This window comes from Lineus longissimus, chromosome 13, assembly GCF_910592395.1.
Source record: "Lineus longissimus chromosome 13, tnLinLong1.2, whole genome shotgun sequence".
NCBI lineage: Eukaryota > Metazoa > Nemertea > Pilidiophora > Heteronemertea > Lineidae > Lineus > Lineus longissimus.
In genome coordinates, this window is record NC_088320.1 from 14,659,761 (window position 1) to 14,687,273 (window position 27,513).

Sequence of the window (27,513 nt, forward strand, 5' to 3'; positions counted from 1 at the left end):
AACCCCATGATTAAATGAGCCGAACAGTCTTGTCGACCGACAATTCTCACTTGGAAACTACGGTATGCTTGCATGTGCTCAACAGCTATGCACGTTGAACTACTGCGCATCCATGTTTAACGTGGGACAATGAAATTGTGTAATATGCCCCCCCCCCCCGAGCCAACAGCCTCCAAGCCTCCGCACACACAAAGTTTTATTCGTTGATTTTGTTGAATTTATTTGTCGAGTGAGAAATACTTGATGTTAACTTGATGATCCAAATTGTAATAGTATGTGGGATGAAATACCTGGCTTTCATACGGCGAACATTTGTATTATGTCTTGCTGACAACATATCAGTAGCATATATCTTGCTGACAAATAGAAGTGAGTAAAGAACACAAACCCCAATGGAACCGACTTCATCAACGTGTTGATTATCATTGGAAACAGCGAGTTAAACCACCACCACTTACTTATACCGAAGTTCTCTCAGCCGTCTATTCATTTTTCATCCAGTCGGCCAATTTCCTATTCCAAACAAAACTCTCTGTAATTTTCTCACATCGGTTTCCAATTGAGACTCTCCGTGAATCACCTCAAATTACGTCACAATTTTCCCCCTTATTCAATAATGATCGACGTCAACACCTCCATGATGGTTAACTCGAACTCCTTTTAGCAATCGGACTACCACTGCAGAGAACCACAGAATATGGATTGAAACGCAGCATAACGCTCTTCATCAACCTATCAGTCAATGGAACACGAGATAAGAACAGTGTGAAAAGAGAACATTATTTCTGCAAACCTATTCAAAAAGTTTCGATTCAATCACACCAGATGCGTAGCTTTAAAAGCAAATATCCACCTTGCAACTGGAGAAATTACTTTATTATCGATGTTTTGTTCGGTTTTGGTGACAAGCCATTTCACACTTCAATTAGGCCACCTAATGAACTCTATTATTCTCTTCTAATTTATCAACGTGCTTTGACGCCGGCAGCTATATAGGTCTAATGATGTGAGCTAGGGGGTATTTACGGACATTTCAATGCCATATTTATTTTTTGTTGCATTCAAACACCTTCTCCAATGCCTGTCTAAACCGACGGCCCGTTGCACAGTACATGTAGATGAAAAACATGACAAAGCTGTTAAAAATGCTCAAAAAGTATGAAATATTGAGAATACTAAAATTGGTCTAGTCGATATCGAGACTTGAAGAGAATGGAATTAGTCAACGTATTTGTGACATCTCGCCTGGAAGATGAAAAATCAATGCCTCTGTGACAGCCGGGTTGCTTAGATGTATATCATTGAGGAGCCGTGTTGCTTCATGGAGATGTTATGATGTTTTATTTTTCTAATACCGGGAAATTGTATTGATGATGGTCTATTTTATTTTTATTGTCCAGATACCACATTCTAGGGCTAAATTGTGAGAGAAAAGCATTTGTTTTCTGACATTCTACTCCCAAACCAAATATCAGTTTTGGTTACATTTGAATACCTTTCCCAAGGCTTGTCTAAACCGTCGTCCCAACGCACAGTAGATGAAGAAATTGACAAAACTGTTCAAATTGCTCAGAAAGTAGGAAGTATCGATAACGCCAAAATAAGCATACCTGTCGATATCGAGACCTGAATAGGATTGAATTAATCCAAGTACTTGGGAAAGCCCGCCCGGGAGTTCTAGAATTATAAATATCACCACCACTGTGACCACTCTATGCGTAACCATCTTAATCAGTTTGGCTCGCTCTGCGTCTTTCTTGGTGAGATGTCTAGTAGTCGCCTGATTTAGGCTCAATGATATCAAGCGAGTGAAGATTATAAGGCTCGTTATTGGTATCAATGAATTAATAATGATATGAATGACACTAATGTAGGTGATGTCGAAGTAATGGTTAACGTACAAAGCTGTGTACTTCCACCAGGGCAGGATCATACGTGAGCAAGGGTCGTAACGAAATGTCACCTCGTACGAGAGGAACAGAGGTATTCGATACAAGAAGGCGCCAAAACAGATTGCGGATAGCGAAATGTAGGCATTCCTCTTTGTGCATAAAGCTGCCGCCAACAGTGGCCTGCAGACTGCAATGAATCGCTCAGTGGCAACACAAAAAGTGATATAGATGGATGCAGTCTTTGAAAAGAAAATCATTGTGCGGAGATAACTGTATGCGTGCGCATGCAACAAAATATACTCGAACCAAAATCCCGTATAGTAATACAAGACCTGCATTGATTCACCAAATACTTGCGAAATCAAGACTAAACTATCGGTTACTGCTAAACCTTGTAGCAGCACAGAAGTTGATGTGTATGGCCGCTCATGTCCTATACCAATAATAGCAAGTATATTTGCTGGAAAGCCAATTACTGCCATGATTAATGTTAATGGTACATTAACGGTGAAAACCGCAAAATCATAGAAACCAAGCAAGGGATAAATCGGATACAAACATATTCCATTCTCTCTGGATATGGTGAAAGGAATGGTCTCGGTGGTTGTCGCCATCGCAGCTGGTTTTAACCTTCAAATCTACAAGCATAAAATATTACTTTTTTTATAACATACAGTTCACCAGTTGGCACCCCTGGATAAAGAAGCTCTTGGTTACACGATAGACCAATTTTCTGGTCGTTACTGCGACATGTGTATCACCCCGTTGCGTGTAAACGGCGAATAACACCAAATTATAGAAACAAATCAAGCAAAGTGTGGGATACAAACATAGTCCACACTTTATGGATGTGCTGAAAAAAGTGGACTCGCCAGTTGTCATCATCGTAGATGTTTTTTACCTTATAATCTACGAGCAAATCATCACATTTTTACAAAAAAATGCTACTAGCTTTGGCTGTAGTTTCCATCAGGCATTTTGACAGGTGGCTCTCTGGATAAAGAAGCTCTTGGTTAAAGTCAAAATTGATGAACTATTCTTCTGGTCAATGCTGCGTATCACTGCCTTGTCGAGGTGACGTCATGATCCAGATTTATTTGGTGAATGAAATGAGAAAGACCTGACTTATTCAAACTGGTTTTTCAATGTTGCATGAAATACCCAACTTTCATGCGGCGTCCAGTAAACATTTGTGTTTTGGCTTATATATTGCCAACTAACTGGAGCGATTAAATAAAACAAAACCCAAAGGAAATGATTTCATCAATGTATTGATTATCATCGAAAACAAGGCATCATTATTTGCCAGATATTAAACTTTGTTCCAACACTAACACCTAACGAAGTTCTCTTAGCCGCCTATTCGTTTTTCATTAAGTTGGCCAATTTCCAATTCCTGTTGGGCAGTTCGAACAAAACTCTTTGTAAATTTCTCACATCCTGTCCAAATGAGACTGTCTGTGCATCATCTGAAATTACTTGACAATATCCTCCTTTAACTTATGATATTGATCGACGTAAACACCTCCATGATGGTGAACTCGAACTCCTTTTAGCAATCGGACTACCACTGCAGAGAACCACCGAATATGGATAGAAACTTAGCATAACGCTCTTCGTCAACCTATCAGTCAATGGGACACGTAATGACAACAGTGTGAATAGAGAACATATATATTTCTGGAAACCTACTCAAAAAGTTTCAATTCAATCACACTAGATGCGTACCTTTGAAAACAAATATCCACCTTGCAACTGGAGAAAATGTTTTATAATATCGATGTTGTTTTCTGTTTCGGTGATACGGAACATGATATCGGTTTTGTTGAATGCTGAACAAAGCGAGAAATCGAACGATTATTGTTGGATGCAGCTCTTCTGTGTATATTGCTTAACGGTTCATACATCACTGTAATCACCCCCCCCCCCCCCAACACACCCCCACCCCACCGTCCCATCCTAGACCTCTAATCTTTATCCACATGTCTAAAGTTAGCACCAAGGTTACTAAACCGTTAGTAATAGCAATAGTATAACACCGTAAAGACGGAGGTTGATTCAGTGTTCATTCCCAGAAGTCATTATCTTTAGGTCTCATGATTCCGGAAACGAAGCACCATTTCTTTAAGTATCTGAAGCACTTGTCCTGAAGCAAATTAAGATAAGGAACACTTGCTCCTACTAAATTTATGTCGTCAGAAGTTATTAAAAGGTTGTTCAGCTCTCCTGACGCCACGTTTGGTGTTCGGAAGATCACACTGATAAAATTTCGTGGAAAAAATAATTTTGCTTTGCTTTAAAAACGGCAGCTTAATTAGAGTAGTGAGCGAAGCTAAGTTTTTTTCTGCATGCGTCTGTTAACTACAGCTCTGGCGGTATTTATTCAGTCCAGGTTATACATAATACGTTCCTGAATTGTTATCAATATCAATTAGGCGAACTTCGCGCATACAGGCTGCACCGACAGTATTCAAATGTTTAGGTACATAACACAATAGGTGAGGTCAAGTCTCGAGTCAAATTGGATTGAGTAAAAGTTGAGTTTACTTTTAGTTAAAGGACAGTTCTCGTTAAAACGCTTAAGAAATTGGTGTGCTATGAATGGCCCGGTAAAAACCTAAGGCGGGAATAAGCTTTCATTGATAAATCTAAGGAGTTTCAAGAACCCCAAATCACTAGTAAGGTTCATAGGATACTGGTCTGTCATTGGTTTAGGTCTCCTTATCATTTACATACTCCAATATCCAGAAATATTACAATATTTACGATAACTTTTTATGTTTTTGACATTATTTGCGACCATTATCGATAACGCGCTCCATGCGGATTCGTAAGGTACTATTATAGTATAACACCATGCCTCGTTAAGTTACCTCGCTTGCGGAGCCACCTGGGTGACCCACGTGCTTAGACTCATAGTAAACATTGTAGTAGAAATATGCTAATGACTATCCCTTATATGGAAACCGAAGTTGTTGAATATTTTCACTGCAGGTGTCTCTGATAGTTACGTGGATTGACGAGCAATCTCCTTTAACATGAAGTCTTTACCCCAGGTTCAGGTTAACTCTGAGTAAACTCGGAGTATACTCAAAGTTAACCCAGAGTATACTCAAAGTTAACCCTGATATAACCCTGGAGTAATTCCCAGTAATTGCCTTACCAGGAACAGATTCCATGAATCCTGAATCTGAGAATCTATGTATTAGTAGGCTACATGCAGTATACCAGTTTCATGCTTCACACAGAGCTGTCTACAATACTCAATAGATTTATTTGAAGATGGATAAGGGGAAAACGAGATTTCGTTGGACTGAAGAGAAGATGCTGTCCAGTTTGAATTACCTCAGGGAGAACCATAACAAGTTCAAGCTAGCGAAGAGGCACCAGACACTTATTGACTTTTTCAATGATGTCGCTAAAAGCCGGCCTCCTGGTGAAGTTTTCTCGTCTTTCTTGGTCGGCAAGAGCTACTAGGACAGGCATAAAAAACATGGCTGACAACTTTTCACCCTACAGAACTTTACTCAAGACTTGACTTCTTCCCAAGTAAACTCAGAGTTAACTCCTAGGAGTTTAAGTTTACCCTAATGCATTATTCAATTCAGTTTTATCAAAGATGGCGGCTCTGCTTGGGTTGAGTAAACCCTGGGGTATAATTTGAGTAAAACTTTGCACAAATCCAGAGTTTACTCTAGGTAAACCTGAAGTAAACATTACCCCGGTTGAGAAGTCAAATATCGGGTATACTGGGGGTTATCTTTACCCTAGGGTAAAAATCTCAGGGTTACCTTTACTTTACTCGAGACTTGACCTCACCCAGTGAAAGTGATTTTAACCCTCCGAGCTTTGTTCAATCGGAAATTAAATACCTGATGGTATACGTATGTCAGTCACTCGTGACAAAAAGAAGTTTTTGCAGACCAAAAAAACACCGCGGGGTCAATATCGGACTCGATCGGGGAACATTATCATCTACAGGGTGGCCAAGAATTATTTTTTCTCACACAATTGGTACACAATGGAATTCTATTGTGTAACGAGGAAAATAATTCTGGGCCACCCTGTAGATAACCAGGGTCAGTCGTAAGCTCCCTTCGCAGCTGGTAGAGTGAAATGCCCTGACGCTCAGGAAGAGAGAACGTAGAATCATGGGAATGCTTCTAATATATCGAATAGGTCCCGAGGAACATTGAACCCTCTTTATATCAGACCTGGACGCAAGGGCGTAGCGGCAAAAAAGCGAAGCTAGCGAAACATTTATAACGGGTCACCGTCACTTATTATTGGACTTATAGCGCATTTACGGGGTTGCAACTATTTTGCTTTATAGTGTCACCAGGAAAGAAAAGCATGCGACCTAACGCCGATCTATTTGTATAAAGTGATAATTGGAAGGTATATAGTAGGAAATATCAATAAAATAATCATTCCATGTCGTCTTTTGAGGGCATTTTTGATTGTAAAAAATATATGTGTACGTCACCGGAGTCTCTGCAATGATAATTTTATCACAGCAGTCTCGCGCAAGTAGAAGTTCTTTACCTATTAGTTCTTCACTTATTAGTCTGGCGCAAAGCCAGACGTTTTCCATTACGATTTCACTACGATGTTTGACCAGAAGGAGCAGTGCGCGAGATATGCTAATGAGCAGACTTCCCTCGCTTGAGTTTCGGAAGAATGTTCCATATCGCGCTAAGCTGACCACTGCTGACCATTACAGGCGTGCATTGGACTGGTACAGGTTGGAACTGAACATTGAATATGCTGGTGGTGACGCTTTCTGATGAGAAGTTGGTCGTGACTGATGCAGTATCCTTGGACTTGTCCACAGCATCGTTCAATCATTGCTCTCTGAGCTGGCTTGACGCAAGGGCCCAAAGCGCCGCGTAGCGGCAAAAAAGCGAAGCTGGCGAAACATTTATAACGGGTCACCGTCACTTATTATTGGACTTATAGCGCATTTACGGGGTTGCAACTATTTTGCTTTATAGTGTCACCAGGAAAGAAAATCATGCGACCTAACGCCGATCTATTTGTATAAAGTGATAATTGGAAGGTATATAGTAGGAAATATCAATAAAATAATCATTCCATGTCGTCTTTTGAGGGCATTTTTGATTGTAAAAAATATATGTGTACGTCACCGGAGTCTCTGCAATGATAATTTTATCACAGCAGTCTCGCGCAAGTAGAAGTTCTTTACCTATTAGTTCTTCACTTATTAGTCTCAATGTCTGGCGCAAAGCCAGACGTTTTCCATTACGATTTCACTACGATGTTTGACAAGAAGTAGCAGTGCGCGAGATATGCTAATGAGCAGACTTCCCTCGCTTGAGTTTCGGAAGAATGTTCCATATCGCGCTAAGCTGACCACTGCTGACCATGACAGGCGTGCATTGGACTGGTACAGATTGGAACTGAACATTGAATATGCTGGTGGTGACGCTTTCTGATGAGAAGTGAGACAAGACCACAATTGATTTTCCAAGCCATTTCCAGTTATTTCAAATGCCCGCCATCAAAGAATGCGTCAAGTAGTCAAACTGAAATTCGGATATGATATATGGGTTAGTCTTGCGAGTAACTGGTGCGATTTAAATTGGTGATTGACCACGGAATTTTTTTTTTAAATTGACAAGTTTGACACAAGTGGACATTTTTACCCATTTCGGCCATTTTCACTCCAAATTTGAACCACCCCCTATGGCCAGGTTGTCAAAATTCAAAATTATTTTTTTACCAAACAATTTATTTATATCTGTAGACTTGCCACAGCAAATATTTTTTCAATACCTCTCCAAATATGTACTTGAGAGTAAAAAACATGCACTCGTCTCCAACCTATGAATATTCATTAGTGGTCTTGTCTCAAGTTGGTCGTGACTGATGCAGTATCCTTGGACTTGTCCACAGCATCGTTCAATCATTGCTCTCTGAGCTGCCTTGATTCTGTACTTACCCAAGACCAAATGCCTGTTGACTGTGCTTTAAGAGAGACTGGCGCCATGCCTAGTCTCTCTTAAAGCACAGTCAACAGACACCAACCCCCTCAGACTCAGAAACCACAAACGCCCAACCCTTCCTGCTACCTTAATACTTCTGGATTCTGTACTTACCCAAATACTGAGACCAAATGTCTGTTGACTGTGCTTTAAGAGAGACTGGCGCCATGCCTAGTCTCAGACACCAGACAGTCAACAGACACCAAACCCCTCAGACTCAGAAACCACAAACGCCCAACCCTTCCTGCTACCTCAATAGTATAATACTTCTGGATAACATAAACAAGCACCCAAAAATTATTATACCCTGCAAAAGACCTCATGGATGAGGAGGCTTCTTCTGTACAAGTATCATCTGGGAACGCATTTCTGGTAATGCCAAAAATAATGAAGGATTATTGAAGAGCTACATACATCAAGTATCAGCTATTGTTTATCACATGATAAGTTGATAACTGTAGCATCATGCTTGGTACATTTGGAACCTTGTTAATCTTGCCATGTAATGTTTAGCCCTTATGTCAAAGGAAAAGATATCCTGCAAGTGGGGCAAGTTTGCATGATGCAAGTTTAGATTTCAAAAGATATATTAAGTGTCCAAGTCTTAACCATGATCCGTCAGAACAATACAGGGCTGAACGCATTTTCCAGGACGACTTTCTACTCCCAGCCCAGTCTTACGTAAGTAGATCCAGAGTATAATAATCATGATGTTCGCCATGCACCTGCCAACTGAACATACTCATTGGCAATGCAATTACGCAACCTTTCTCCTCCATATTAATGGTATGGAAATAATGGCCAACCAAGGTGCTCCAAACGCCACGCTTATCATATATTACATCATATGAGGATGTATAAAGCCTAGCTTTGAACTAACTCGTCATTCAAGCGGTCAGAAAGACTTCTATTGGTCTCCTTCGTTTAATTCCACACTATGAAAGCGCTAATCCACGTTCTCCTTGCCCTCGTGGCGTTTGATTCCGGCATGTCAACGCCATTCAAGGACTGCGGTGAGTAAAAATCCTTCACACTTATTTTGAGGGTTGACCATAGGAGCCGACATTATTGCTAGAAGTTGAAATCATGAAGCAATAAAAGCTCCTTCAAAGTGAAGTGAATGCACATTTAAGATGTGGGAGGCTGGTCGCTGTAAGACAAAGAACAGTCTCCGACCCATGAAATTAGCAATCTCTTCATTTTAAATAAGTTCTATCTGCTTTAGGGTTTCAAGTTCAAGCAAGAACACGTGGTGCTTACGGTCAACCCATAAGGAAGAACACGTTTGTTTTAATAGGCAAATACATACTGTGTGAATTTTGCTGCAATTTTTACAAGTCCGAAAGCTAAAACATGAAATAAAGTGAAGAATGTTGCTTGCTTACTTATATCAAAGATGTATTTGGGGTCGGTAACAAATATTGAATAAATGAAACAGTATTTCATGTCCATAAATCTTCGCAATATGAGAAACAAAAGCATTTATTGCTAGCAAGGAAGCCAACCAGCTGATTGTTCTCTGCCGAAAACCTTATCAATGCGTGAATAAGGGTCATTGCTAGGGCAAACTTTTCCAATGGGCCTAAGGGTTGACCATAGGCACCACCATTTTGGCTAGAACTTGAAATCTAAAAGGAATTTCAAGGGTGGGAGTCGGTTGTTTGCTTTCAAGAGAACAGCCTCTGAGGTTTTGAATCGGCATTCACTTCATTTTGAAGGACTTTTAATTGTTTCTAACCTTTAATGGTGGTGCGTATGGCCAATCCATACTCATGAGGATTTGAAAGGAACGAGTTTGGAATCCTCTGTGCACCTGTGTGACTGTCCGCTATGGTTACAGTATGCACTTAGCGGACAGTCATAACTGTACGTGTCCACGTGTAACCAAAGCGGACAGTATGTCTCCTATCACTGCATTTTTAGTCACTTTATGAAACACTTCCTGTGATATGAATATAATGTCATTTCACCAAGCTGTTCATATCTGTTTCTTGCCATGTTGGCTGTTAATTCCTGGAACTAGCATACACATTTGTGGGCCTATGCCCATGTCTGTACATAGGCCTTCAGTGCAAGGTTGTAACCATAGCGGACAGTCTGCCGTATATTTTTGCATTTTAAGTCACTTTATAGAACACTTTAAGCCACATCTTACTATTCTGGTGTACATGCTACACAACACAGCCCGTGCAATAATCTCCACAACTTAGGCAATTATGGTAAAAATAAGCGCAAAAAGTGCCAATAATTCGGCATACAATTACAAAAACACGGATTTTGTCGTCTCCCTACTTTTTATCTCCCTTTTTGATTATGATATAGGCCTACTCTGAGGACGCCATTAAGCCGGTTTTGATGCGTCTGTTTTGCATAGGCCTGTTACACCTAGCTTTTGTACAGGCGCCATGGTGTCTGCCAGTATATTTCTAATAGTGTGATGTAGAGTGATGATTTTTAGCTTGATTGCAGTATATTGCGATTCTTTAACCCATACACGTAATCAATTTGGATAACGTTGCGTAGGAATTATTGCAATAACGTAACATCTTCCTGAAATCAATTGACATTAACAAAAACCTTCCCTTGTTTATTTTCAGGGTCAAAGGCTGGTAAGGTTGAATCAGTAGACATCGCAACACCCGGCGGCCGCCAAGGGTTTCTTGTGCGAGGAAAAAAAGCAACTCTAACGGTTGTGTTCACTTCGTGTAAGTATAGTAGAAACGCCATCATCAAGAAATTCACCGGCTATTTGCCTCGACTGCGATGGGTGGTTTCTTGGCACCACCCTTTTTATGTATTGGTGCTATTCGCGATGACGACGCGATTTTTTGGTAGAATCTTTAAAAATAGGTGTTGATATTGATTTGAGCAAGACTGTACATGCGTTTATATCGAATTGTGTCACGCAATGATGATGGCTACGATGGACCTTAAAACGAATGTTGCCAGTTTCAACTTGTCGCATGTTCTACAGCGGTTTTATTGTTTTTAATATTCATTTCCAGACAGCCAGAGCAATACTGCTACTGGAATAATGAAGGGAGATGTGGTCGTCTGGGTACCTTTCAAGCTTCCTAATAAGGACGCATGCACACAAGGAGTTACATGTCCAATGTCGAAAGGAGCAAGATACACCTTTAAGACATCCTTTGATATACTTCAGGAGGATCCAGCTGTAAGTTTTTAAGCATCTGACAAAAACATCAGGGCATAGCGACATAAAGTATATCTGAATCATTTTCAAATAAATTCAAAGTTCTAAAAAAGCGTACTAAACCACTATCATTTGTCTGCACACAGCTTGCATGGCAGTTTTGAAATTATTTTATGTACATTCACGAATTAGAATTGAAAACTTGTATCCCAAAATGAAGTTACCTAAATTGAAAAATGTAAATTGTAATTGAAAAAGGTAAATTGTAGCATGACGGTCGATATCACGAGGGTGCAGATTAACAGTTATGAAAAGGGACACGTTGTGGAACGATGACTTTTTGGAAGTCTAGGGTCGCCACCTCCTTGAGGTCTGATGGACCAGCGAATCGATGCTGGCCAATGACAATCGAGGTGGCTGATCACATGCAATCCAACTAGTCGGCCATTTTAACGGCGTGTCCCTCCAGCCAACACCAGAGGCGACTCAACAAATGTGGACTCCTTGTATCACCTATATGGTATGTGCAGCAGAGTTTTCAAAGAGATAACAGACTTCGATTTAATCTTCTCCGATCATTCACTTGATCCAATCAACGGTGGTCTCTACTCTCGTTAGTCCCCACATTCAAGAGCTAGTCCAGCACCCATCAGTGTAAGCCTTGTCCAACTCCGAAGGGCTCAACAACATCAGTATCTGTGCTGGTGTGACCGGTGTCCGTTAGCAATTTCAAAGCATTACATTTTATTAATAAGACATGCTGATATCAATAAAACTGACTATCTGATGCGTTGCAATGGTCGATTTCATCGCGAAATCCGAAAATAAATTATGCGCGAAAATATTCAGGTTTATAACAATATCTCTAATCGTTATTTGACTCGGTAGAACGATATGATTGACGCTGCTACAGTTTTGGGTTTTGCATAATTACCCCCCCCCCCCCCCACCAGCACCACAACCACCACCACAACCACATATTTCTAAAGGCCGCTAAATTGATATTGATTGGATCTTTCTCGTTTCAGATTCGTTTGGTTATGCAATTGCAACTGAAGGACGACAACGACAAGGATATTATATGCGTACAATTTCCAAGCGAAATAATGTAGCACATCAACACTATTATACAAAAGCTTCGAGATCATCTCAAACTAAATTCAACCCACCAGCTGGAATTGTCTGACAGTGCTCACCACATTATTACATTTGATTTGTCGTTTTCCGTGTGTGAATTCACTGCATAACTCCTGAGGAAGAAAACCTTTACTGCAGGGCATTTAAAGAGATCGAAAAACTCTGCATTTTGATCATCACTAAACTGAGTTTGATGGAACAAATAACAATCAAGTTTAGGCACCCTGTTTGAACATTTCAGCTGCTCTGTTAATTTAGGTCAAACGATGTCTTAACATCCTCTCCGGCATAGAAGCTTAAATTGTACAATGGTTCATGGCCAGTCATATGATAAGGCTAGACATGCCAATGTTTTAGTCCTAGGGAAACGGCGCCTTAGAAAATCGTTAGTTTAGTTTGATGTTCCTGTTAGCATATACATGTACCATAGCATAGTAAAGTAGAGAGTGAATAAAACATGGTATGCTTCTAATATGTGTGTTAATTTATTCAACTCCTAAGTGATTCCGCGATACTGTCGAGTTTGCCTAACACCAAATAAGTGAGCTTTTTATACACCAGTCATCTTTTTGTACAGCATTTTAATACATCTGTTTGTAGACAAACATTTGCCTTACAGTTGGGGTTGCCACTCTGTTTCCCTATCAGTTTGTTTACATTATTAATTATGGTCCGGATCAGCAGGTGGCGGCAGACGAAACCGCTCTTAGAATATCGAGGTAACATCAAATATGCACAGGTGGCATGGCTAGTTTTGGGTACTTGTGTCCGTTTTAAAAGCGTAACGCCAGTGCACAAACAGCACTATCTACAGTTTATTTGCATTAATAGTCACACCGAATACCAACAGGTGGCAGGGCGGACGAATATCCTACTGCGCCAAAACATTTTCGAAAATCGCCGTCGTATAATAGAGGGAGAAAAAAATTTTCCGCGAGATGCATGTCTTGCATTCAAAAACATGTTGTCATCCTGTTTCATATTATGTTTTCTTTTCAAGTATGACCTTATGCCGAGCTTTCTCGTACGGCAAAACATAGGGTTCATGTCAACACACACTAATTAGCAGGTCAATACTGTTGGTAAAATAATTAACCTTAAATTAGTAAAATAATTATTACTACACACAGCGAAATGGATATTAAATAGTATAAAGCGGAAACTGAAAATGCCAAACGCTAAAAATCAGTGAAATTACAGAGTATTATATAACGCAGATTAATGACTGCATAGTATTTTAGCCCTTCAATCATTGAAATCAAATATCGGCGCAATGCACTTATACTATGCTTTGAAATGATGCTATTCGAGGGACGATAACCCCATGATTAAATGAGCCGAACAGTCTTGTCGACCGACAATTCTCACTTGGAAACTACGGTATGCTTGCATGTGCTCAACAGCTATGCACGTTGAACTACTGCGCATTCTAAATTACCTTGGTACCGTAAAGTCAACTTTTAAATGGAAAATGCATAAGCCTCGTTCTGATAGTGGAGTGTTTTGGACACGCAACCAAGATGCTCTACCAAAGTTCCCTCGGGTTGCACTAAAATGTGGAAACCATGCACACAGCTCACTTCAGAAGTTTGAGGCTCTCAAAACACTGCTTCAAACACAAATCAGCCAAGGAAGCATCAACCACCCTAAGTTTTTTAATAAGCACTACACATATTTGCTGAGAAAAACGCTCCAAATAGCCCATTTGCGCGGATTTTAGCATCACTTGAGCGAGCCGATGCGGACTTCCCATGCGCGCTGCCGTAACATAATGTAAACAACGGCGCTACCGGCGCTCCGGGCAGGCGATGGATGGAATTTGCCAAATTCGTACATATTCAAGTTATTTTCGTGGCCTATCTTTTTAAGTTTGAGGTATTTTAGAATAGAAATTGAACCCTCGGCTTCGGACCTTGGTTGAGTTACCAAGACACTCTCGGGTGGAGCTAAAATTTCGTCCAAACCCTCTCCTATCGGCTCGGGTTTGGACTGTATTTTAGCTCCACCCTCGAGTGTCTTGGTAACTCAACCAAGGTCATCCGCCTCGAGTTCAATTTCTTAATCCATGTTTAACGTGGGACAATGAAATTGTGTAATGTGTCCCCCCCGCCCCCGAGACAACAGCCTCCAAGCCTCCGCACACACAAAGTTTTATTCGTTGATTTTGTTGAATTATTTGTCGAGTGAGAAATACTTGATGTTAACTTGATGATCCAAATTGTATTAGTATGTGGGATGAAATACCTGGCTTTCATGCGGCGAACATTTGTATTATGTCTTGCTGACAACATATCAGTCGCATATATCTTGCTGACAAATAGAAGTGAGTAAAGAACACAAACCCCAATGGAACCGACTTCATTAACGTGTTGATTATCATTGGAAACAGCGCGTTGAACCACCACCACTTACTTATACCGAAGTTCTCTCAGCCGTCTATTCATTTTTCATCCAGTCGGCCAATCTCCTATTCCAAACAAAACTCTCTGTAATTTTCTCACATCGGTTTCCAAATGAGACTCTCCGTGAATCACCTCAAATTACGTCACAATTTTCCCCCTTATTCAATAATGATCGACGTCAACACCTCCATGATGGTGAACTCGAACTCCTTTTAGCAATCGGACTTCCACTGCAGAGAACCACAGAATATGGATTGAAACGCAGCATAACCCTCTTCATCAACCTATCAGTCAATGGAACACAAGATAAGAACAGTGTGAAAAGAGAACATTATTTCTGCAAACCTATTCAAAAAGTTTCGATTCAATCACACCAGATGCGTAGCTTTAAAAGCAAATATCCACCTTGCAACTGGAGAAATTACTTTATTATCGGTCTTTTGTTCGGTTTTGGTGACAAGCCATTTCACACTTCAATTGGGCCACTTAATAAACTCTATTATTCTCTTCTAATTTATCAACGTGCTTTGACGCCGGCAGCTATATCGGTCTAATGATGTGAGCTAGGGGGTATTTACGGACATTTCAATGCCATATTTATTTTTTGTTGCATTCAAACACCTTCTCCAATGCCTGTCTAAACCGACGGCCCGTTGCATAGTACATGTCGATGAAAAACATGACAAAGCTGTTTAAATTGCTCAAAAAGTATGAAATATTGAGAATACCAAAATTGGTCTAGTCGATATCGAGACTTGAAGACGATGGAATTAGTCAACGTATTTGTGACATCTCGCCTGGGAGATGTAAAATCAATACCACTGTGACAGCCGGGTTGCTTACATGTAGATCACTGAGGAGCCGTGTTGCTTCATAGAGATGTTATGACGTTTTATTTTTCTAATACCGGAAAAATTGTATTGATGATGGTCTATTTTATTCTTATTGTCCAGATACCACATGCTATGGCTAAATTGTGAGAGAAAAGCATTTGTTTTCTGACATTCTACTCCCAAACCAAATATCAGTTTTGGTTACATTTGAATACCTTTCCCAAGGCTTGTCTAAACCGTCGTCCCAACGCACAGTAGATGAAGAAATTGACAAAACTGTTCAAATTGCTCAGAAAGTAGGAAGTATCGATAACGCCAAAATAAGCATTACTGTCGATATCGAGACCTGAATAGGATTGAATTAATCCAAGTACTTGGGAAAGCCCGCCTGGGAGTTCTAGAATTATAAATATCACCACCACTGTCACCACTCTATGCGTAACCATCTTAATCAGTTTGGCTCGCTCTGCGTCTTTCTTGGTGAGATGTCTAGTAGTCGCCTGATTTAGGCTCAATGATATCAAGCGAGTGAAGATTATAAGGCTCGTTATTGGTATCAATGAATTAATAATGACATGAATGACTCTAATGTAGGTGTTGCGGAAGTTATAGTTATAGTACAAAGCTGTGTACTTCCACCAGGGTAGGATCATACGTGAGCAAGGGTCGTAACGAAATGTCACCTCGTACGAGAGGAACAGAGGTATTCGATACAAGAAGGCGCCAAAACAGATTGCGGATAGCGAAATGTAGGCATTCCTCTTTGTGCATAAAGCTGCCGCCAACAGTGGCCTGCAGACTGCAATGAATCGCTCAGTGGCAACACAAAAAGTGATATAGATGGATGCAGTCTTTGAAAAGAAAATCATTGTGCGGAGATAACTGTATGCGTGCGCATGAAACAAAATATACTCGAACCAAAATCCCGTATAGTAATACAGGACCTGCATTGATTCACCAAATACTTGCGAAATCAAGACTAAACTATCGGTTACTGCTAAACCTTGTAGCAGCACAGAAGTTGATGTGTATGGCCGCTCATGTCCTATACCAATAATAGCAAGTATATTTGCTGGAAAGCCAATTACTGCAATGATTAATGCCAATAGTACATTAACGGTGAAAGCCACAAAATCATAGAAACCAATCAAAGATAGTATTGGATACAAACATGTTCCATTCTCTCTGGACGTGGTGAAAGCAATGGTGTCGCTAGTTGTCGCCATCGCAGCTGGTTTTAACTGTCAAATCTGCGAATATAAAATATATATTTTTGTAACAGCTAGTTCACCAGTTGGCATCCCTGGATAAAGAAGCTCTTGGTTACATGATAGACCAATTTTCTGGTCGTTACTGCGACATGCGTATCACTCCGTTGTGTGTAAACGGCGAATAACACTAAATTATAGAAACAAATCAAGCGATGTGTGGGATACAAACATAGTCTACGCTTCATGGATGTGCTGAAAAAAGTGGCCTCGCCAGTTGTCACAATCGTAGATGTGTTTACCTTAAAATTTACGAGCAAATCATCAAAATTTTATAGAAAAAAATGCTACTATGAGGCTCTCGGTTCAAGTCCAAATTGATAAACTAATCTTCTGGTGGATGCTGCGTATCACTGCCTTGTCGAGGTGACGTCATGATCCAGATTTATTTGGTGAATGGAATGAGAAAGACCTGACTTATTTAAACTGGTTTTTCAATGTTGCATGAAAAACCGAACTTTCATGCGGCGTCCGGTAAACATTTGTGTTTTGGCTTATATATTGCCGACAAACTGGAGCGATTGAAGAAAACGAAACCCAAAGGAAATGATTTCATCGATGTATTGATTATCATCAAAAACAAGGCATCATTATTTGCCAAATATTAAACCTCCTTCCAACACTAACAACGAAGCTCTCTTCGCTTCCTATTCGTTTTTCATTCAGTTGGCCAATTTCCAATTCCTGTTGGACAGTTCGAACAAAACTCTCTGTAACTTTCTCACATCCGAACCCAATTAGACTGTCTGTGCATCAGCTAAAATTAATTGACAATATCCTCCTTTATCTTATGATATTGATCGACGTAAGCACCTCCATGATGGTGAACTCGAACTCCTTTTAACAATCGGACTACCACTGCAGAGAACCACGAATATGGATAGAAATTAGCATAACGCTCTTCGTCAACCTATCAGTCGATGGAACACGAACTGAGAACAGTGTGAATAGAGAACATATATACTAGTATTTCTGCAAGCCTATTCAAAAAGTTACAATTCAATCACACCAGATGCGTACCTTTGAAAACAAATATCCACCTTGCAACTGGAGAAATTGTTTTATAATATCGATGTTGTATTCTGTTTCGGTGATCGGTTTTGTTGAATGCTGAACAACGCCAGAAATCGAACGATTATTATTGGAGGCAGCTCTTCTGTGTAAATTGCTAAACGGTTCATACATCACTGTAATCACCCCCCCCCCCCGCCCAACACCCCACCGTCCCATCCTAGACCTCTAATCTTTATCCACATGTCTAAAGTTAGCACCAAGGTTACTAAACCGTTAGTAATAGAAATAGTATAACACCGTAAAGACGGAGGTTGATTCAATGTTCATTCCCAGAAGTCATTACCTTCAGGTCTCATGATTCCGGAAACGAGGCACCATTTCTTTAAGTATCTAAAGCACTTGTCCTGAAGCAAATTGAGACAAGGAACACTTGCTCCTACTAAATTTATGTCGTCAGAAGTTATTAAAATGATGTTCAGCTCTCCTGATCATGACGCCACGTTCGGTGTTCGAAAGATCACACTGATAAAATTTCGTGAAAAAAATAATTTTGCTTTGCATTAAAAACGGCAGCTTAATTAGAGTAGTGAGCGAAGATAAGTGTCGTTCTTCATGCGTCCGTTAACTACAGCTCTGGCGGTATTTACCCAGTCCAGGTTATACACAATACGTTCCCGCATTGTTATCAATATCAATTAGGCGAACTTCGCGCATACAGGCTGCACCAACAGTATTCAAATGTTTAGGTACATAACACAATGAAAGTGATTTTAACCCTCCGAGCTGTGTTCAATCGGAAATTAAAATCCTGATGGTATACGTATGTCAGTCACTCGTGACAAAAAGAAGTTTTTGCAGACCAAAAAAACACCGCGGGGTCAATATCGGACTCGATCGGGGAACATCATCACTATTCCTTCACACAATGGATACACAATGGAATTCAATTGTGTACCGGGGACACTATGGGCCACCCTGTAGATAACCAGGGTCAGTCGTGTGCTCCTATCGCAGCTGGTAGAGTGAAATGCCCTGACGCTCAGGAAGGGAGAACATAGAATCATGGGAATGCTTCGAATATTTCGATAGGACCCAGAGAACATTGAGCCCTCTTTATATCAGACCTAGATAGCATAAATACGCACCCAAAATGATTTTAATCTCTTGTCCCTACACTGCAGAAGACCTCATGGATGAGAAGGCTCCTTCTGTACAAGTATCATCAATGAACGCACTTCTGGTAACGCCATACCTGATCCACTGGAGTCGCTGAAGACATGCAACTGACGGCTGTTCACTATTCCCAAGAGTCGATTTGTACATTAGTCTATTTCCCAGCTACTGACGCTATCCACTTCTTGTTTCCAATTCTTCCAACATTTCAGCAGGCTCTGTGGAGTTTGGTGTCCCGTTCAAGCTTCTCCTTCACCATTTCTTGCATTAGCATCCTGCCTCTTAAAACCATCGGTGAGATGAGTCCGAGGGGATAGAAGATTGAGCAACCTACAGCCAACGCTCCTCTTCTTGTGTTCGCTTTGTTCAGGTCAGGGTTTCTGTAACTAGTTGTATCCTCCAAACCATTCCGGGAGTTGATTCTGTGTCTCTAACTGCTGTACCTTCACTCCGATTCACCGACGACTTAACTTCAGCTGATTCTGGCAGTGACTTCAAAATCTCTGGTTCTGAGCTGTACCATCTTACAAGCTGGAATCGTTCCCTTAGATCCATCATTAGACCAACTGCGACCTCCTTTGCCTTCTCTAGTTAATATTATACGACATTCTTGGTGAGATGAGCAGTGGTCGCCTGCTTGAGGTTAGATGATATCAAGCGAGGTGAGGATTGTGAGGCTAATTATCGGTATCAATGAGTTTATAATGACGTAGCTGAGAGAGAAATAACAGTTAAAGAATAATGCTGTGTAATATCATACGTGAGCAAGGGTAGAAACGAAATGTCAGCTGGTACGAGAGGAACAGAGGGATTCTAGACAAGAAAGCGCCAAAGAGATTTCGGATAGCAAATGAATAGTAATGAATCGTTCTGTGTCAACACAAACAATGACTCAGATTGATGCAGACTTTCACAAGAATATCAGTGTGCGGGGATAACGTGTGCATGAAACCAAATATATTCGAACCAAAAACCCGCGTTATCGTATAGGACCTGCATTGATTCAACAAATACTGGCGAAACCAAAACTGTCCACAAACTAAAAAACATGTTCTCCACTCAGAACTTCACTCCAGGTGTCTTAACGTGTCTGACTACGCTTAACCACGCCCTAGACCACACCCTTGACCCAGACCCAAACCTTAACAGGAACTGGACCGTTGTTTGCGTATAAATTAGCACGTGCTGTGATGGTCTTCAACGGCAGAAAAACAAGAAACTAACAACGCGACAACTCGCACACTTAAATAAATGAACCGCGCCAGAAGAGGTAAGTCATTCAGTGCAAACTCTGGTAAAGTTCCTGTGAACAAGGTACCTGGTGTTAATCTTCATTGTAAACCTTGTTCGCCTGTTGCAACTCGGCCCGCGCACACAGAGGCATGCGAGACATGATATACATAGGAAGGGAATTTCCATAACGTCATTTCTATGATTAAATTGTGGAGCAGTACGCAAAATATGGGAAACAAAATGGCGTCGCCTGGTGTGAAATCATAAATCGCATTTCTATATGATGAAATGCGTAGATGCAATGACGGGGACGAAGTAATTGAAAGTCGACCACGGGGCACTCGGGCAGCTGGAAGACGCTTCCCGCGCTATGAATAATGAGTTATACTGTACGAGTTGAAACTAAATTAGAAAAAAACTTCGAACACTTTCAGAAAATGAGGTACTGACAAAACAGGGGAACAACAAACATATTGAAGTAGAAAACCGCCAACTCCTTTAAGATGGGGCCCCCTGAGAGCGAGGCGAAAATCTTTATTTTCGACATTAATAAAAACAAAGGGTTTCATATGACTCATGATCGAAATGAGCTTGTTTCAACCACTGCCACATGGCAATGTAGTCGCTTCTTGTTTCCTTTTTTGTAGGCAGAAACAAAACTGACCCTCTACATTTTAGAAGATCGGGAATTCGTGACACCATGGCAATCTTCGGTGACACTTAAATACCTTCCGCAGGGCTTGTCTAAACCGTTGGCCCGTTGATCAGTAGATGAAGAAATTCACAAAACTGTTTAAATTTCTCAGAAAGTATGAAATATCGAGAACACTCCAATAGATATAAATGTCTAAATGGAGACTTGAGTATACTTGAATTGCTCCACTTATTTGAGAAAGCCCGCCTGGCATCTCTAGTATTATAAATATAGCCACCACGGTCACCACCCGATACGTAACCATCCTCATTTGTTTGTCTCGATGTACGTCATTCTTGGTGAGATGAGAAGTAGTCGCCTGCTTGTGGCTAGATAATATCAAGCCGGTGAGGATTGAGAGACTAATTATTGGTATCAATGAATTGATAATTATATGAAGGCTTACTATGTATATGATATAGAAATAATAGTCATGAAGCAAGTCAGTTAAATACCACGTAGGAAAGATCATACGCGAGCAAGGGTCGTAACGGAATGTGACTCCGTACGAGAGGAACAAGGGTATTCGATACAAGAAGGCGCCAAAACAGATTGCGGATAGCGAAATGTCGGCATTCTTCTTTGTGCATAAAGCTGCCGCCAACAGAGGCCTACAGACAGCAATGAATCGCTCAGTGGTAACACAAAGTGTAATATAAATGGATGCAGTCTTTGAAAAGAAAATCATTGTGCGGAGATAACTGTATGCGTGCGCATGAAACATAACATATTCTAACCAAAACCCCGTATAGTCGTACAAGACCCGCATTGATTCACCCAATACTTGCGAAACCAAGACTAAACTATCGGTTACTGCTAAACCTTGTAGCAGCACAGAAGTAGATGTGTATGGCCGCTCATATCCTATGCCAATAATCGCAAGTATATTTGCTGGAAAGCCAATTACTGCCATGATTAATGTTAGTGGTACATTAACGGTGAAAACCACCAAACTAAAGAAACCAATCAAAGGTAGTATTGGATACAAACATGTTCCGTTCTCTCTGGATATGGTGAAAGGAATGGTCTCGTTAGTTGTCGCCATCGCAGCTGGTTTTAACCTTCAAATCTACGAGCTTAAAAGAAATTTTTTCGTAACATCTAGTTCACCAGTTGGCACCCCTGGATAAAGAAGCTCTTAGTTACACGATAGACCAATTCTGGTTGTTACTGCTGCGTGCGTATCACTATGTTGTGTATAAACGGCGAATAACACCAAATTATAGAAACAAATCAAGAGTATCGGATACAAACATAGTCCACGCTTTATGGGTGTGCTGAAAAGAGTGGCCTCGTCAGTTGTCACCATCGTCGATGTGTTTTTCCTCAAAATCAACGAGCAAATCAATGTCTACTAGCTTTGACTGTAGCTTCCATCAGTTTGCTCTCTGGATAAAGAAGCTCTCGGTTATACCTCAAGTCAAGATCGATGCACTAATGTGCAAGTCATTGTTGCATATAAAACCCGTGTCGAGGTGACGTCATGATCAAGTTTTATTCGTTGATTTTGTTGAATTATTTGTTGAGTGACAAAAACTTGACCATGTTGACTTGATGATCCAATGGCTTTCATGCGGCGAACATTTGTATTTTGGCTTGCTGACAACATATCAGTCACATGTATCTTGCCGACCAACAGGAGTGATTAAAGAACACAAACCCCAATGGACTGATTTCATCAATGTGTTGATTATCGTCGGAAACAACGCGTTAAATTGCAAAACGTTCAACCACCACCACTAACTTAAAACGAAGTTCTCTCAGCCGTCAATTCATTTTTCATCCAGCCAATTTCCTATTCCTATGGTGTGATTCGAACAAAACTCTCTGTTTTTTCTCACATCGGTTTCGAAATGAGACTCGCCGTGAATCACACCCAATTACTTCATAATATCCTCCTTTATCTTGTGATATTGATCGAAGTAAACACCTCCATGATGGTGAACTCGAACTCCTTTTAGCAATCGGACTACCACTGCAGAGAACCAGCGAATATGGATAGAAACGCAGCATAACGCTCTTTGTCAACCTATCAGTCAATGGGTACAAAAACAGAACAGTGTGAATAGAGAATATAAAGTATATTTCTGTATATTTCCAAAAAGTTTCGATTCAATCACACTAGATGCGTAATTTTGAAAACAAATGTCCACCTTGCAACTGGAGAAATTACTTTATAATATCGGTGTTGTGTTCGGTTTTGGTGAAAACGGAATACTGTTGAATGCTGAACAATGGAAGAAATCGGTTTAATGTTTAAGTTTACTGTAAGATGCAGTTCTTGTAAATACTGCTAAACGCTTCATACATCACTGTAATCATATCCCCCATTATACATTCGCAGTCGCCTGATGATGTTCTCAACAAATCTACAAAGTCTAGCTAACAAGCAATTTTACACTTCAATTATGCCACTTATTGAACTCTATTATTCTCTTCTAATTTTTCAACGTACTTTGACTCCGGCAGTTATATAGGTCTAATGATGTGAGCTAGGGGGTATTTACGGACATTTCACTGCCACATTATATTTTTGGTTGCATTAAAACACCTTCTCCAATGCCTGTCTAAATTGACGGCCAGTTGCACAGTAGTTGAAAAAAATTACAAAGCTGTTTAAATTGCTCAAAAGTATGAAACATTGAGAATACCAAAATCCGTATAATAGTCGATATCGAGACTTGAAGAGGATGGAATAAGTCCATGTATTTGTGACATCTCGCCTGGAAGATGTAAAATCAGTACCACTTTGACAACCCGATACGATACAGAGGAGCCGTGTTGCTTCACAGTGATCCTGCCATATTTCAATGAGGGGCCGCGTCGCAACACAGAGACGCTAACATATTACAAGGAGAGGCCGTGGCACTTCATAATGACCATGACGTACATATATATCATTGAGGAACCGTGTCGTTTCACAGAGAATATGTTATGACGTTTTATTTTTCTAATGGCGGGAAATTGTAATTGATAATGGTATATAATATTCTTTTGTCCAGATACCACATGCTATGGCGAAATTGTGAGAGAAAAGCATTTGTTTTCTGACATTCTACTCCCAAACCAAATATCAGTTTTGGTTACATTTGAATACCTTTCCCAAGGCTTGTCTAAACCGTCGTCCCAATGCACAGTAGATGAAGAAATTAACAAAACTGTTCAAATTGCTCAAAAAATAGGAAATATCGAGAACGCCCAAATAGGCACCAAAGTCGATATCTAGACCTGAATATGATTGAATTAATCCAAGTACTTGGGAAAGCCCGCCCGGGAGTTCTAGAATTATAAATATCACCACCACTGTGACCACTTTATGCGTAACCATCTTAATCAGTTTGGCTCGCTCTGCGTCTTTCTTGGTGAGATGTCTGGTAGTCGCCTGATTTAGGCTCAATGATATCAAGCGAGTGAAGATTATAAGGCTCGTTATTGGTATCAATGAATTAATAATGATATGAATGACTCTAATGTAGGTGATGTGAAAGTTTGGTGTACAGAAGATCACACTGATAAAATGTCGTGAAAAAAATAATTTTGCTTTGCATTAAAAACGGCAGCTTAATTAGAGTAGTGAGCGAAGATAAGTGTCGTTCTTCATGCGTCCGTTAACTACAGCTCTGGCGGTATTTACCCAGTCCAGGTTATACACAATTCGTTCCCGCATTGTTATCAATATCAATTAGGCGAACTTCGCGCAACGACAATCTTGGTGAGATGAGCAGTGGTCGCCTGCTTGAGGTTAGATGATATCAGGATATGGCGTTACCAGAAGTGCGTTCATTGATGATACTTGTACAGAAGGAGCCTCCTCATCCATGAGGTCTTCTGAAGTGTAGGGACAAGAGATTAAAATCATTTTTGGGTGCGTATTTATGCTATCTAGGTCTGATATAAAGAGGGCTCAATGTTCTCTGGGTCCTATCGAAATATTCGAAGCATTCCCATGATTCTATGTTCTCCCTTCCTGAGCGTCAGGGCATTTCACTCTACCAGCTGCGATAGGAGCACACGACTGACCCTGGTTATCTACAGGGTGGCCCAGAATTATTTTCCCCAGTACACAATTGAATTCCATTGTGTATCCATTGTGTGAAGTAATAGTGATGATGTTCCCCGATCGAGTCCGATATTGACCCCGCGGTGTTTTTTTGGTCTGCAAAAACTTCTTTTTGTCACGAGTGACTGACATACGTATACCATCAGGATTTTAATTTCCGATTGAACACAGCTCGGAGGGTTAAAATCACTTTCATTGTGTTATGTACCTAAACATTTGAATACTGTTGGTGCAGCCTGTATGCGCGAAGTTCGCCTAATTGATATTGATAACAATGCGGGAACGTATTATGTATAACCTGGAGCCAGAGCTGTAGTTAACGGACGCATGAAGAACGACACTTATCTTCGCTCACTACTCTAATTAAGGTGCCGTTTTTATAGCAAAGCAGAATCATTTTTTTCACGAAAGTTTGTCAGTGTGATCTTCCGAACTCCAAACGTGGCGTCAGGAGAGCTGAACATCATTTTAATAACTTCTGGCGACATAAATTTAGTAGGAGTAAGTGTTCCTTGTCTCAATTTGCTTCAGGACAAGTGTTCAGATACTTAAAGAAATGGTGCTTCGTTTCCGGAATCACTGAGACCTAAAGATAATGACTTCTGGGAATGAACATTGAATCAGCCGCCGTCTTTACGGTGTTATACTATTCCTATTACTAACGGTTTAGTAACCTTGGTGTTAACTTTAGACATGTGGATAAAGATTAGAGGTCTAGGATGGGACGGTGGGGTGGGGGTGGGGGGGGGGGGGGGGGGGGGGGGTGATTACAGTGATGTATGAACCGTTTAGCAATATACACAGAAGAGCTGCCTCCAACAATAATCGTTCGATTTCTCGCGTTGTTCAGCATTCAACAAAACCGATATCATGTTCCGTATCACCGAAACAGAATACAACATCGATATTATAAAACAATTTCTCCAGTTGCAAGGTGGATATTTGTTTTCAAAGGAACGCAACTAGTGTGATTGAATTGACACTTCTTTGATAGGTTTGCAGAAATATATGTTCTCTATCCACACTGTTATTAGTTCGTGTTCCATTGACTGATAGGTTGACGAAGAGCGTTATGCTGCGTTTCTATTCATATTCGCTGGTTCTCTGCAGTCCGATTGCTCAAATGAGTTCGTGATCACCTTCATGGAGGTGTTTACGTCGATCAATATCATAAAATAAAGGAGGATATTGTCAAGTAATTTCAGCTGATGCGAAGACAGTCTCATTGGGACAGGATGTGTGAAATTTACAGAGATTTTTGTTCGAACTGTCCAACAGGAATTTCAAATTGGCCAACTGAATGAAAAACAAGTAGACGGCTAATAGAGCTTCGTTTTTGTGTAAGTGTTGGAACGAAGTTTAATATTTGGCAAATAATGATGCCTTGTTTTCGATGATAATCAATACATTGATGAAATCAGTTCCTTGGGGTTTCGTTTTCTTTTATCGCTCCAGTTTGTCAGGTTTTTCTCATTCCATTCAGCAAATAAAGCTGGATCATGACGTCACCTCGACAAGGCAGTGATACGCAGCATCGACCAGAAGATTAGTTTATTAATTTTGACTTCTTTATCCAGACAGCCATCTGACAAAATGCTTGATGGAAACTACAGCCAAAGCAAGTAGCAATTTTTCTATAAAATTGTGATGATTTACTCGCAGTAGATTTTAAGGTAAAAACATCTACGATGGTGAGAAAGGGCGAGGCCACTCTTTTCAGCACATCCATAAAGCGTGGACTATGTTTGTATCCCACACATCGCTTGATTTGTTTCTATAGTTTGGTGTTATTCGCTGTTTATACACAACAGAATGATACGCATGCAGCAGTAACGACCAGAAAATTGGTCTATCGTGTAACCAAGAGCTTCTTTATCTAGGGATGCCAACTGGTGAACTAGATGTTACAAACATATCTATTTCATGCTCGTAGATTTGACGGTTAAAACCAGTTGCGATGGCGACGACTAACGAGGCCATTCCTTTGACCATATCCAGGGAGAATGGTACATGTTTGTACCAAATACTGCCTTTGATTGGTTTCTATGATTTGGCGGCTTTCACCGTTAATGTACCATTAACATTAATCATGGCAGCCATTGGCTTTCCAGCAAATATACTTGCAATTATTGGCGTAGGATATGAGCGGCCATACACATCTACTTCGGTGCTGCTACAAGGTTTAGCAGTAACCGATAGTTTAGTCTTGGTTTCGCAAGTATTGGGTGAATCAATGCAGGTCCTGTACAACTATACGGGGTTCCGGTTCGAGTATGTTTTGTTTCATGCGCACGCATACAGTTATCTCCGCACACTGATTTTCTTTTCAAAGACTGCATCCATTTATATTACACTTTGTGTTGCCACTGAGCGATTCATTGCTGTCTGTAGGCCACTGTTGGCGGCAGCTATATGCACAAAGAAGAATGCCTACATTTCGCTATCCGCAATCTGTTTTGGCGCCTTCTTGTATCGAATACCCCTGTTCCTCTCGTACGGAGTCACATTCCGTTACGACCCTTGTTCGCGTATGATCTTGCCGACGTGGTATTTAACTGACTTGCTTCATGACTATTATTTCTTTATCATATATATAGTAAGCCTTCATATCATTATCAATTCATTGATACCAATAATTAGTCTCTCAG

General features: G+C 40.5%; 2 protein-coding genes across 2 annotated transcripts in view; one reads left to right on the top strand and one right to left on the bottom strand.

The window, feature by feature from the left end:
• Positions 1–27,513, bottom strand: part of LOC135498015 (BRCA1-associated RING domain protein 1-like) — a 293,715-nt gene that overhangs the window by 97,745 nt on the left and 168,457 nt on the right. The gene's annotated exons all lie outside the window — the stretch shown is intronic.
• Positions 8,775–12,631, top strand: LOC135498215 (NPC intracellular cholesterol transporter 2-like). The gene is made up of 4 exons (XM_064788419.1): positions 8,775–8,910; positions 10,495–10,602; positions 10,903–11,072; positions 12,080–12,631. The coding sequence occupies exons 1-4, from the start codon at positions 8,835–8,837 to the stop codon at positions 12,161–12,163; spliced, it is 438 nt and encodes a 145-aa protein (XP_064644489.1). The 5' UTR covers positions 8,775–8,834; the 3' UTR covers positions 12,164–12,631.

Excerpts from the sequence above, each read along its gene's own strand:
- LOC135498215 (XM_064788419.1), top strand. The coding sequence starts at position 8,835 with ATGAAAGCGCTAATCCACGTTCTCCTTGCCCTCGTGGCGTTTGATTCC. Across the intron at positions 8,911-10,494 it reads AACGCCATTCAAGGACTGCG|GGTCAAAGGCTGGTAAGGTT; the intron begins GTGAGTAAAAAT and ends GTTTATTTTCAG. Across the intron at positions 11,073-12,079 it reads TACTTCAGGAGGATCCAGCT|ATTCGTTTGGTTATGCAATT; the intron begins GTAAGTTTTTAA and ends TTCTCGTTTCAG.